Raw genomic sequence first — 14235 nt, forward strand, 5'->3', positions numbered from 1 at the left:
CCCCTCCTGCATGCGGGGTCAGGGCAGCAATGGTTTTGATGGCGCCTACACACACCCTTGCAAGTGCTCAGGTAGGGGGGACCCTGGGTCCGCGACCCTGCTGCAGATGGGACGCGACGGCCTAGACCGGGATCCCAGGGGCTCCGTCATTCCCCCTCCCACCTCCATCCCGCACAGGGACAAAGGCGGGAGGTGGGACCCATAGGCGGCTTGACTCCACGGGGCGGGACGGGGCGGGGCGGTCGCCGCTGCTTCCTTAAAGCCTGGCCTCGGGCGTGGCACGCACACCACTGGCGACCGCTAGGGCCCCGCAACAGACCACCCTCCCGGCCTGGGTCTCTGCTCGGTGTCCGGCGGGGCACAGATCTCCCACGGGCGGGCCCTGCAGCGCTGCCACTTTCCCGCCGAGCATGGGGCTGCCTCGGAGGGCAAGGGACCCGGCAGAGCTGCGCAAGGTAGGAGCCGAGGACTGGTAATGGGGGGCAAAGAGGTCGGGGCAGGGGCCTGGACTTCGACCCGAGTAACCTGGACCCTCGCTCCCTCCTGCAGAGACTGAAGCCGCTTCTGGAGAAGCGCCGCCGCGCGCACATCAACGCGAGCCTGAGCCAGCTCAAGGGGCTCATCCTGCCGCTCCTGGGCAGGGAGGTGAGTGCCGGGCGCACTGGGCGGGGGTGGGGGTATCCAGGGGCTCCGAGCAAAAAGGCATGACGGGCCGAGATGTCCGTGAGCGAGGAGCCAACGAGGGTACTCTGAGCGGCGCCCAAGTCTGAGCCCGGGTGGGACAGGCTCGGAGGAGCCGACCTCTCCCGGGCCACCACGCGCCCAGCACTCAGCTCCTGGCAAGAGCGCGGTGCTCACGGCGGCCTGCCAGAGGTCTGTCTTGTCTGTCCGTCTCTCTGTCCCTCTCCTGCCTGGCCGGGCGCAGAGCTCTCGCTACTCAAAGCTGGAGAAGGCGGACATCCTGGAAATGACCGTGCGCTTCCTGCAGGAGCTGCCTGCGTCCTCCTGCCCGATGGCAGCGCCAAGTGAGTGCCCCGGCCCCACCCTACCGCCGCCTGGCTCCGCGCCCTGCACGTCACCCCGCACCTCATGCCACTCTCCGTCCCGCAGCGCCCTGCGATAGCTACCGAGAGGGCTACCAAGCCTGCCTGGCGCGCCTGGCACGCGTGCTACTCGCCTGCCGCGTCCTGGAGCCCGCCGTGAGCACTCGCCTGCTGGAGCACCTGCGCCAGAGGGCGGCAGCAGCCACCCCCGACGGCGTTTCCGCGGGGGACTCTTGCGGCCCGCCCGCGCTCTCTTCTCCTCCCGCGCCCGCGCGCTCCCCGCCTCCCGCGCCCGCGCCTGCACCCTTACCGCCTGCGCCTCCCTGCGGCTCTGGCCTCTGGCGGCCCTGGTAGCCCCCTGGCCGATCCACGGACCCTGCTGACTGCGAGGGACCTGGAGTGCTGGAGAGACTGAGGAAGCTCTGGGTGGCGACTGCGGTTCCCATCACGAAGGAGCAGCCTGGTACCTACAATCAGGCCAGACCCCGATTTTGGTGATCCATGTGGCAGACTGAAATCCATGGGGGCTCAGGAAATAAGGGGAGAGACCCAGCCTCAGCTCCACCTTGGGGACGTCTGGACTGGAGGTAAAGGGGCAGGTGGCTGCAGGGGGAGTAAGACACCCCCATCCCAAGTTGGTGGAAGAACTCCAGAGACAGCTGCCCAGGCAGCCGACACACCTGCCCCGGCGCTGGCAGCAGCCAAAGGGCTGGGCCAGGAGCTTGCCTGAGCCAGGTGCAGCCATCTGGCCACTGCTCTCCCAGCCCTGCTTGGGCCTGCCTCCTCACCAGCTCAGCCTGGGAACCTCTGGACATACAGCAGCAGTGGCCTGAGGGACCCTGTGGGCTGGGGAGCCTTGACCTCCACTCCTGGGCTCTCCCGCCTACAGCTTCTAATTGAAAGGACAGGATGCAGCCAGGGCTCTGTGTCCCTGGGGGCAGGGGCTTCCTTAGGTAGTCTTGGGAAGGATTTATTTCCCCAAACAGTAAGTTAACACCTGTGTACCACACACCAGGCCAGGTGGTGTTGGGATGTGAGGAAGGGGTTGGACAAGAATGAGGGTGCCCTGTGGCCTCAAGGAGGCTGGAAGCCTCGAAGGGCCGGCGCCAGCCCAGAGCTGGTGCCAATGTGAGGTGAGCAGGGCCTGTGTCCTGGAGCAGCAGAAAGTCATGGGATGACAGCAGGTTAGAGAGGAATCACCTTTCCTTGTTTCCGCTTTCAAACTGCTCTCTGTTACTGTCAGGACAGGTTCCTGGAAGCAACTTGTTCTGAAGTTGTTTCTTTCTTACCCACGGAAGCCAGAAAGCCTTTGAGGACTCAGGGAGGGGCCTGCAGAACCCAGCAGTGGGGGCCCAAGAGAAGGCGGAGTGCCTGGGCTCCCCCCCACAGTTGTGTTCCCACCATCTCTTGGGGATACTCTGAGCACTTGTGGGAGGTTGTGGGGGTCCTCTCCCCAGTCCCCAGTCCAATAGCCTGTGCGAGGGACCAGGCCACTGGGGCCGCAACGACAGAGCTGATAGGGGTGGAGAGGGGGTGTCACTAAATTGAACTATGCTACATAAACCCATGATGACCTAGGAGCTGATTCACATGGCAGGAGGTGGGGAAGCTGTGGGCCTGACTGAAGAAGTCAATGTTAGGACAACAGGGTGAGCCCCCAGTGAGGTGTGCTGTCCTACTGCCTGTCTGGGTCCAGTTGGCTGGACTGTAAGCTCCTGGAGGGCAGGGCTCGGGCTGAGTGTACCTCTTTGTCTCCCGAGGAATTTGGCACGTGGGGGTGCTCAATAAAGATCGTGAGCTAATGAGCGGGTGACGAGCTTGTCCACACTCTACTCAACCCTGACAGCTTCGCTTTTGCCTCAACTCCTTCCCCCAGATCCCCATTATCACTGGAGATAGCATCCCCCCAGCACCTGTGCTCCCCAGAACAAGTGTGGAGGAGGGTGTGGAGAGCAGGGAGGGCAGTTCCTGGGAGTGCAAACCTGCTCTCCTGAGCTGCGAGGAGCGGGTGAAGGATGCGCAGGTAACCCATAAGCCCATGCCCAGCAAGTGAGTTCAAGTTTCCTCCTTGGGTCAAGGACTCCCATCGGGCACCCACTGGGCAGGCTCCTTGTCTCCATAAATAAGAATTTTCCATATGAGTTTAAACTCTGTAAGAACTGGCCAATCAGAGGCCCCTCTCCTCCTTCCAGCCACATCTGCCACTTCTTGCTTTCTGAGCCCCAGCTGGGTCCCCAGCCATGTGATTCTCATTGACCTGAACCCAATCAAGCCAGAATACAAACAGTCAGGGAGCTGGGCGTGGAGGTAGGCCAGTGACTCACAGGGTCAGGCATTCTGGGGAGCCGGGCCCTGCCAAGGAATTGAGACATGCCTTGGTGGGTGAGGTTCTGGGCCCAAGGTGAAAAGCCAGTTTCCCAGCAGGGATGTGCGAGAGCTGCCTAGAAGGCATTGCCTAGCTGGTACTCCGAGTGGGGCTTGTGAAACAGAGATGCCAGCAACCTTCCTCCACAGGGCAGAATGGGCTTTTTCTCTGTGGGAGGGAGGCTACCTCACTTTGGGGCATTTAATGATCCTTAACAAGGCTCACACAGTGCCCAGTGGACAGCCCTTGCAAAGGTCCCGTGATGAGTCTAACTCTGTCTGGTTATCATGCTTGGCTGGAGGTAAGGCTCCTGTGTCTCATAAACCAGTCTGTGAAATGGTCCAGTGACCCAAGGACAACCAGAGCACTGAGATGCCTGGGAGACTCAGGCTGGGGCCAAGCCCCCCTCTGTCCCCCGGCACTAGTTAATTTGGAGAACTTGTTTCCACGAGTGAGAATAAAGAGTTTGCCAAGGAGGACTCCTCTAATAAATATTTACAAGTTGCTCTGCCTGAGAAGCCCACTCTCAGGATGAGTCTTCCACTGGTTTACTTGGAACAAGATCAGAATTAACGTAGCCTGCGGGGACGCCTGGAAAAATCTGCAGCTCTGCAGAACTCTCCCCACCATGCTTTGAGGTGACCACTCTGGGGACAGTGGTGGCATAAAGGGGGCCTTCCCCATCGTGTGCAGGGAGCCCCCTCCTTCTCAAAACATCAACAGACAGCCATACTTACTTTTTAAAAACACCCCAGTTTGCTATAGCCAGTCCAGAGAACTAAGGCCCCCAGTATTGTTATTTCCCTTGGTTTTACTTCTTGCCTGGCACCCTTCCCAGTGTGGCTGAATCTCTAGGGTGCTGAGCGTGTGCCTGTGTGCGTGCGTGTGTCTCTGTGCAGCCAGAGTGGCCGCCCTGCAGAGAGCTGCCTGGGCATGTGACGTTGGGGAGAAGGCAGCCACCCACCGAGGATTCCCAGTGAGCAACTAGTTTCACTCTGAGTTTTGAGAGGCCCTGGCAAAGCCTCAGGCATTTAAAGCAGCTATAATAAAAACTCTGTATGGTTTCAGGAGCGTGAGAAATGCACTAGAGGGCATGCCCTCTGTGCACTCGTGGTCTCTTGTCACCCAATGTCCACTGGGGGGCAGTAGGGAGCAAGGATCAGAGGCTTGTCCTTGGATGCCACTTTATGAGGGACAGGTTCCCTGGTCCAGGGGTGGAGGAAGGAGATTTCTAGCTGAATATGTGCCCACTGCTGTTCTGTTGTGGAGGAAGGGCTGGAGAGCCACCTGTCTTGGTGCTCAGTGTATTTAAAAACCTTGGGAAGCACAAAATTCTTAAAGAACAAAGAATCATCCTGGACCTCAGAAATCAGAGGCAGGTTTTATGGGGAGTACATTTTGAGGTCTTCTGCAAGAAAACTAAAATAAAATGATGAATACCGACTTAGGGTAAAGGAGAATATATATTCAGAATGAAAAAACAAGTCACTTTGAACTAGTGGTGCCTGCAGAGTGATGTCCCATCCCTTTTGGTTTCTCCTTAAGCAATTTACCAACACACTTCCACAGAAGTGCTTCCTGGTGAGAACCCTGGCCTCCCCTCTGCTCCTCGAACCTTCCACTACTCTGTCCTTGCTTGTGGGCAGATTTAAGCATAAGCCTCATCAGCCTCAAGGTGAATCCATCTCTGCCCAGAGTGGACTTGGTCCCCTGCAGTGATAGTAACAAGACAAATGCCTTCCGTTAGCTCCCTCCATTTGTTTCAGGCTCTGTATTACAAGGTGTAGATTTACACAAGCATTTACAGCATACACAGCAATTTTTTCTCCCTTCACACCTCACTGGGAAGCTAGTGAAATGCAGATTTCCAGGTCCCACCTCCAGGGGTTCTGTTTCCCTTTGTCTGAGTCAATAGCCTCATACTGTATACCTGAGGCAAGGTTAATCTGCTCAAGTAGAGAGGTCATATCTGAGTATGGGACTGCCAGGGGCTGTGCAGGGGGAATGGGGAGTTAGCTTGCAGTGGGTACAGAGTTCCCATTTTGCAAAATAAGAAGAGTTCTCGAGATGGATGGTGGTCATGGTTGCACAACAATGTGAATGTTCTAAATGCCACTGAACTGCACGCTTAAAAATGGTTGAGATGGTAAAGTTTTATGTATTTTACCACCAAACAATAAAGAGATACCGTGCCTGGAACTGGGGCTACCACTTGGCTGAGTCTGTGGTAGGCTGTCCTCCGAGATCCATCTGGTTTTCACAGGAACCAGACTGATAAGTTAAATGAAGCTGTAATGCATCCTTCACCCACTCTTTTTTTGGGGGGGTAGGTAATTAGGTTTATTTACTTATTTTTTGATGGAGGTACTGGGGATTGAGCTCACGACCTGTGTATGCGAAGCACGTGCTCTACCACTTGAGCTATATTCTACCTCGCCGAGTGCCTCTATTTAAAAAAAAGAAATAAAGAATGACATGGGAAGTATTCAATTAAGAGACACAGATTTTCCCACTATGCTTTCACTCATTTTTTTCGTATCTGTTTTATCTACCTTTGTCTTCTCTTTAATTCCAGCTTAAAAACATATTGTACTGAGTTTTTCATTTTCCCAACCTCATTAATACGACCTTGTCGTGTTAGGCTCAGCTACAGAAAGCTGTAGGGTCCTATAATGTGGATGGAGCAGTGCAAATAAAACTCAAATGTGGTGGGGAAGAGGGTATAGCTCAGTGGCAGAGTGCATGCCCAGCATGCACGAGGTCCCGAGTTCAGTACATCCACCAAAAGTAATATATAGATAAACCTAATTACCTCCTCGGAAAAACATTTCTTTAAATTAAAACTCAAGTGGAAAACCCTCACAGATTCTCACCATTCTATATTCTTATAATTCACATGTGGCAATACTGTTCTCCTGTAGGTCAGGTGCAATTATCTAAACTTTAGGAAATTGCCGATTTCAAGTTTTACACTTGACCTACCCCATGACGGTGAGTCTCAGAATTAACGTGGGGGCTGTGCCAAACATGAAGTCTCTGGATTCCAATTACACACTGGGGGACTAGAGAAATGACCACAGTGTCCACACACTCAGTGGACCCATTGTGAGCCAGAAAGGGCCAAGAATCCACTTGTAACCTGGCCTCCACCATGTCCCCACTCTAAGAGGGACACGTGATGACACTTGGGAGCTCCGAGGATCAATGTGAACTCAGATCCTGTCCACACACTCACCTCCCCTGGGGTACAGTTATACAAGCAAGTGCCATACGTTTCTTATGGGGACGACTCGGGGGAAGCTTCACTACAGACCTTTGCTCCCAGTTGCAGGGTCCGGAACCAGCCTTCCTTCAGTAGGTTCTGGATCCAAAAACTGTCTCAGGTCTGGAAGGCCGGCAAGGGATCGTTACTTTCTATCAGGGCCAGTGCCGCAGTCTCTGATGATCCATCCTTTCACTGTTTATTTGTTTCCTTTAATCATACAGACTGAGCAGTGCCCTTGTTGGCTGGCCATCTATTTTGCCCCTCGGGAGACCAGGTTCTCTTCATTGTCTCCATAACTCTCTGTGGGTCAGGTCTCCCTGGCTGCCACCCTGTCTTGGCCACTTATTACAATAATTCTGATCTCTTGGCTTCTGACAGTTAAGTGCTGTCACCAGGCCTCTGCTGTTTGGAATCCGTCATCCAGGGACGACGGGGATCCCGGCCCTGTGATGGCGTCTCGGACTGCTGACTGCCGCTTTGCTTCTTAGTGATGCTGGTGCACCTGCACCCTTTCCATCCTATTAGTTTGCTGAATGGTTTATCCTTAGAGAAGCCTGCGCATCGGGCTTTCCCCCAGCTTTATGTAGTACGTCCAGTGTAGCAGGGCCCCTTCTCTGAGCCTTTCAAGCACAGTTGGTCTCACTCGTTCAGGCCATTGTCTCCTGCAGGCTACTGGGAACCACCTTAGCAGCATGATCACACCATCTCAACACCAGGGCGATAAATCCCGTATCCTGGGATGGGGCTTCCAGAGCAATACATCTCCCTTACTCAACCCTTTTCCACTCGCTTTGACTCAGCACCCTCGAATCCAGTCCCAAGTGTTCTCTCTAGAACCTGCAGCTCCTTTAGGGTCTGGTCCCTGTCCTCTGTTATCAGGCCCAACATTCCCCAGCTGGGTTATGTCATAACTTAACTCTAATTACTAGCCTAGTGTCTGGGAGCAGAGGGACACAGAGCCTGAGAAGTTCATGTTGGCCTGCAGTGGTGCGGCCAGTTTACTTTCTATCCAGTTTCTACCTCACTCACATTTCTTTACCTCCTGATATATCTCACTGTTTAGGGCATCTCTTTCCACTAATACACCAGGGGTGGTGGGTTGGGTAGTATCCTCCTAAACATTCAAACCGACCTAGAGCCTCAAAATGTGGCCTTATTTGGGAACAGGGTCTTTGCAGATGTAATTAAGTGAAGATGAGGTCACACTGGATTAGGGTGGGCCCTAAATCTGATGACTGGTGTCCTCATAAGAAGAGGAGAGGACACAAAGGGACGCGGAGAGAAGATGGTCACAGGGAGATGGAGGCAGAGATTGGAGTGATGCAGCCACAAGCCAGAGACCACGGGGGGCCACCAGAAACTGGAAGAAGCAAGGAAGGATCCTTCCCTAGAGCCTCCAGAGGGAGGACGGCCCTGCTGACACCTTGACTTAGGGCTTTTAGCCTCAGAGCTGTGAGAGGGTAAGTTTTCATTGTTTGAAGCCACCCAGTTAGCAGCACTTTGTTCTGGCAGCCCTAGGAGACGAATATTCTTGGTATACCAGTTAACTGTTGCCAAAAGACATTTAAAAATCAACTTTATGGAGGAGAGGGTATAACTCAGTGGCAGAGTGTGTGCTTAGCATGCAGGAAGTCCTGGGTTCAATCCCCAGTAACTCTTCCAAGTATAAGTAAGAGTAAGAATGAAAAAGGTAAATGACATTTTGATATAATTATCAAATAATTTTTATCCATGGACTCCCCTGGAAAGGTCTCAGGGACTTCCAGGGGTCCACAGAGCACATGCTGGAAACTGTTGATGTAGTACAGTTATCGTTAAGAAAACAAAATGTGAAGACGGTATGGAATCATGAAAAAATGCAACTGAAAAGAGGGCAGGAACAGAAGAAAAAAAGAGCAAAGGACAAGGGGAAGAAATAGAAAAACAAGCTGCAAATGAAAGCTTTAAACCCAAGCATGTAAATGGTCTAAGTGCTCCAAGTCAAAGGCAGATTGTCAGACTACATAAAAATGCAAGCCCCTGCTACAATATGCAGCTTTCTGAGAAATGCATTTTAAACATAGACAGAAGATTGTGATAGTTAATTTTATGTGTCATCTGGACTGGCTGCATGGTGCCCAAATTAAACATTGATTCTGGGTGTGTCTGTGAGGGTGTTTCCCAGGGAGATGAGCGTTCGCATCTGTGGACTCAGTGAAGTAGACCGCCCTCCCCAGGGTGTGTGGGCACTGTCATCCAGTCCATTGAAGCCTGGATAGAATAAAGGAGGAGGAAGGAGAAAATTGCCCTTTATTCTGCCTCACTGCTGGCGCCAAGACATCCCATCTCATCATCTCTGACCCTTGGACTGGGATTTACACAACTGGCTCCCCCAGTTCTCAGGCTTTTGGACTTTGACTAAATCATGCTACTGGCCATGCTGGTTGGTATTTCAGATTGCAGACGGCAGATTGTGGGACTCCTCAGCCTTCATAATCATCATGTAAGCCAATTCCTCATAGTCTCATCATAAATCTCTTTCTGTCTCCTTCCCTACCTACCTACCTATCTATCTATACCTCCTACTGGTTCTATTTGTTTGAAGAACACTGACTAATATAAAGATATACCATATTAACATTAATCAAAAGACAGCTGAGAAGCCACATTAATATCAGGCAAGATAGATTCCAGAACATGAAATATTAGCGGTAAAGTGAGCCATCTCACAATGATAAAAGAGTTACTTCATTGAGAAGACATAAAAATTCTAACTACATATGGGCTTAGTAACAAAGCTTCAAAATACACAAGCAAAAACTGAGAACTGAAAGAAATAGGCAATGCCACTATGACAGTTAGGGATTTCAACACTCTTGTCAGAGTAATTGATAAAACAAGTAGAAAGAAAATCAGTAAGATTATAGAAGACTTGAACAATACTGTCAACAACCTTGACCTAAGTGACTCTTATAGAGCCACCCAATCACCCCTCTCACCCAATACCGGCAGCCACTAAGACAGAACATAGCTAGGCTTTCAAATAAGTCTCAATATATTTAAAGGGCAGGAAATTATACACAGTATTGTCTTTGATTACAGCAAAATTAAATTAAAAATCAATGACAAATAGGGGGAAGGGTGTAGCTCAAGTGGTAGCGTGCATGCTTAGCATGCATGAGGTCTTGGGTTCAATCCCCAGTACCTCCACTGAAAAACAAAATAAATAAGTAAACCTAATTACCTCCCCCCTGAAAAAAAATCAGTGACAAAGGTATCCAGAAAATCCCCAGATACTTGGAAATTAAACAACAGATTGATAATATCAGAACATGGCAAGGATACCTTCTTTCACAGGGATTAAACATTGTACTAGAGGTTTTAGCTGGGGCAATAAGGCAAGAAAAAGATATGACTATAAAGAACACTTGCAACTTGATAATCAGACAAATAGCCCCATTTTAAGAATACAAAATTTTGAACAGGCACTTCATAAAGGAATATATACACAAGGCCAGCAAGTGTAACCAAGCAGGACCCTATTGTCCCCATTGGGGACCATCTGATATCTGCAATGGTGTTTGTAACTGCTTAACTATATAATAGTTTAAAGGGGTTTTTTCATGCTGTTGCTGGTTAGGGTTGGGCTGGAGAGGAGGAAGGTTTGGGTGGTCTGTCTAGCCCCCTCATGATGCTCTGTGCAGGGATCATACTCAGTGCCTTGCTTCTGCCCCCAGTGCCCTGCTCCTGACCCCAGTACCATCCTCTTGAAGCTAGTGCCCTCCTCTTGACCCCTTGTGGTTCCCTTGTATCCTGTTGTTGGAGTGTAGGTCTCAGCCTGCAGCAGGAGGTCCCAGACCTCAGCCTGCTTAAAAGGCTAAAAGCATTTATCAACCTGACCTTAAACTGCACAAGTTTTTTCTAGAGCTCTTTTCCACAGAGCCCCTTCCTATGCATCCTTTGTTCTAGGCATGAGAATATTAAGAGAATCCCAAAGCTGGAGGTGAATTTCATACCCAGCAGAGGGAAGGGGACCACTTCTTCTGCAAAAAGAAGAGCAACTTTGCAAAAATGTGTTGCCCTGTATGTAATCTCTATGGAAACTAACCCCACCCCCTGAACTCTGGAACTTTTACCATAAAACCCCCTGCCTTCTCTTCCCCAGAGGCTCACAGTCTTAAGGGCTTTAGCCCACTGTGACTGCCTTTACTTGGCAAAGAAATAAAGCTACCTCTTCTACTTTATCTAAAACTCTGTCCTGGAGCCTCAATTTGGCAAACAGGGTACAGAGGCTGTGTTTTGGCAACATAAGTACATGAAAAGATACTCAACACTATTAGTTATCACAGAAATGCAAATTAAGGCCACAATGAAACATTACTGCACATCCACTAGAATGCCAGAAATTAAAAAGTCAATTAAGCACTTAGAATTTTAAAACAACAAATTAGACTAGACTAAAATCCTAGAACTTCTGTCCATCATATGATACCATCAAGGGAGCAAAAATGCAACACACATTAGGGAGAAGGTATGTGCAATACAAACACCTGACAAAAGACTAATATCTAGAATATATGAAGAACTCTATTTCTTGTTGATCGTAACTCAATTAGAAAAAGGCAGAAAACATGACAGAAAAATGGGCAAAAGATCTGAACAGGCACTTCACCAAAAATGATAATCAAATGGCAATGAGGGTCAATTTTACTAGTTGTCAGAAAAATGAAATTTAAAACCACAATGAGATATCACCAAACATTCATTAGAATGGCTCCAGTAGAAAAGACATATAATACCAGATATTGCTGATAATATGGAACAACTGGAACTCTCATATCTGGTGACTGGAGTGTCCATTGGCACATCCACTTAGGAAAACTCTTCACCGTATTTACTAGAGCTCAGCATACACAAGTTTTCTGACCCAGCTGTTCTACTCAAAGGTGTGGACCCATCAGAAATGCATATATACAGTCACCAAAGCCTGTGCACAGGTGTTCATAATGACACTCGTCACATGAGACCACAGGAAACACCATAAATGCCCAGCAAGGATGAAACACTTAACACAAAGGTGGTACATGGAATACTAGCCACACATGTAAAAGTACGTACCATAGGGATTCCCTTTACATAAAGTTAATAAGCAAGTAACACTAATCTCTGGTGCTAGAGGTTGGATGGTGGACTTTTAGTGTGGAGCTGTTCTGGCAACGTTATGTTTCTTACTTCGGGAGTGTGAAAACCAATAAAAGGAAACCTCACTAAAATGGAGTCAGAAGGCCAGACGGGGACTTCTCAGGCAGTACCACTCAACATCAATTACAGGAAGAATTGTCAATTATGGACCCCGACAGAAGAACCATCAGCAGGAAAGAATCATCAATTACAGGCTCCTACAAGACATCAGCTACCCCAGCAACTCAGCCAATGAGACACCAGCATCACCCCACGCTGTTAAGTGTTATTCAATGGACTTTCATTCAAAGCACCCCCTCCCAACCTCCTCCTATTTTCTCCATAAAATAAGATTTTGCTTTTTTGTTTGTTGGACTTCCCTACAGCTTTTGTTCTGGCTGGCTTGTCCTGAATTGCAAGTCTCTGCTATTCCTGAATAAACCCATTTTTACTGGTAAAAATAACTGTTTCATTTTTAAGGTCAGCAGGAGCTAGTTATATAGGTTTGTTCAGTTTATGAAAATTTGTCAAAAGTACACCTAAAATATGTGCATACTTTGGTATGCCATTTTTGCTTTGAGAAAAAGTTTTAACATACAAGACTAATATGTGTCGTTTTTCTGTGTTTTTCTCCAGCTACGTTCAGCTGCACAGTTGCAGGCATGGAATAGGGGATAAATTGGAATTAACCAGGGCTGTGAATTCGTCAAGCAAGAAGTACAAGGAAGCCAGAGAGGGATCAGGGGGTTGAGGGTTTGTGCACAGGAAGGTTAGAATAACTGGCCCAGGTAAGAAGGGAGGCAAGCACGCACTGGTTGGGGTTGAGGCCATGGAGGAGATGGCTGGGCTGGTGGAGTGAAGGTGTGGCGGAGCTGAAGGATGGGTGGAGCTGCGTAGTGGAGGGATGAGGAGGAAGATGGTGGTGGTAGTCAGAGAGACGGAGTCTGAGACTGAGATTTTGGAGAAGCTGTCCTTGCTGGCGATGTTAAGGTCAAGGTGAGATCTTGGGAACACACAGCTGAGACAGAGTGGAGGGAAGTCGAGACTGTTGCAAGAGAAGCCGGGCAGTGGGAAGATTGAAATCACCGTGCAACATGGGGAGCAGGCTCAGAGAAAGGGACCGCATTCTGGGAGAAATTCGAGGCTACAACCTCTTTGGGACTGGAAGGCTGCAACAAGGAAAGATAACGGATGGTGTATTCTGAGCACATGAGAGTCCAAGGAAAATGGTCTAGTAACAATGAGGAGCGAGGACACCACTTTTGAGAAACTCTGGGTTAAAAATGTAAAGACCCCTCATATTAGTACAAGGGAATACGCCACAGCGGCAAACATACACTGACTGCTGCCGCACGTAGCAATTACTGCTCCCCTGATGTTGTAGCCAGTTACTGATTGCCTTTACGCAGGAGGAGTGCCAGCACCTGTGAGCAGGGGGCAGGAGGGAGACTTCTGGAGGGCTGGAGACATTGTCCGTCTTGATCTAAGGGGTGGTTTTCACGGGTGTGTTTATTTTACCATAATGAATTGAGCTGTACCATTATAATTTGTGCACCTTTCTGCATGTATGCTTTACTTATAACTACGTAGTTGGTTCCTGTACTGTGTGGTATCAAGGTATGACGGTGGTGCCCAGTACACAGCCTGGTACATACGAGATGCTCCATGAATATTTGTTGGGTGCATGAGAATAATAATCATTAATTAGTTATAATGTCAACTACCATTTATTAACCCCTCCCAAGTGCCAGGCACTTTCCTCAATGATTTATATGTAACTCATTTAATCCTCATGAAAACTGTGATATAGATATATATTTTCATAAGTTTTCTATATAAAAACTCTATGACATATATATTTTTTTTCCACCAATTCTTTGAATTTACATAGTGATTCAATATATTAATATCTTGTGAACTTCAAAAAACCAAACACATGTACAGTAGTATTATAAATGAAGGGGAGGGGAGGATATAGCTCAGTGGCAGAGTGTGCGCTTAGCAGGCATGAGGTCCTGGGTTCAGTCTCCAGTCCCTCTTGTAAATAAATGAGTAAATAAACCTAATTACCTCCCACCTCAAAAATTTAAAAAAATAATAAAGGAGAAGGAAACCTTACAACTGTGAGAACACACAAGTGTTCCCATTAGGTAGTATTGAGCTAGACAAACTTTTGTTATCTGTCACCTGAAATGGCTCACAACTATGGAATGCCCATTGTGACAAACGTGTCAGCACAGAGTGTTCCCTACATTCCTTATATACACTATTATTACCCTCATTTTGTAGATGAGGAAACTAAAATACATAGAGGTCAGGACACTTATCCAAGGACACACAGCCAGCAAGGGGGGGGTACCTGGAGGTGGGTTCACATTGAGGGGCTCCAGATCCCTCCATCT

The 14235-nt window shown here is 49.2% G+C and overlaps 1 protein-coding gene across 1 annotated transcript; it reads left to right on the forward strand.

Annotated features, from left to right (window-relative positions):
• Positions 1–315: 315 nt before the first annotated feature.
• Positions 316–1397, forward strand: HES2 (hes family bHLH transcription factor 2). The gene is made up of 4 exons (XM_010993251.3): positions 316–455; positions 550–645; positions 926–1025; positions 1111–1397. Exons 1-4 carry the CDS (start codon positions 411–413, stop codon positions 1395–1397), a joined length of 528 nt encoding a protein of 175 aa, XP_010991553.1. The 5' UTR covers positions 316–410.
• Positions 1398–14235: the final 12838 nt, after the last annotated feature.

This window comes from Camelus dromedarius, chromosome 14, assembly GCF_036321535.1.
Source record: "Camelus dromedarius isolate mCamDro1 chromosome 14, mCamDro1.pat, whole genome shotgun sequence".
Lineage (NCBI taxonomy): Eukaryota > Metazoa > Chordata > Mammalia > Artiodactyla > Camelidae > Camelus > Camelus dromedarius.

Bases quoted from the DNA above. Each gene is read 5' to 3' on its own strand.
- HES2 (XM_010993251.3), top strand. From the start codon at position 411: ATGGGGCTGCCTCGGAGGGCAAGGGACCCGGCAGAGCTGCGCAAG. The intron at 646-925 runs GTGAGTGCCGGG...GGCCGGGCGCAG, and splicing joins TGCCGCTCCTGGGCAGGGAG to AGCTCTCGCTACTCAAAGCT. The intron at 1,026-1,110 runs GTGAGTGCCCCG...TCCGTCCCGCAG, and splicing joins CTGCCCGATGGCAGCGCCAA to CGCCCTGCGATAGCTACCGA.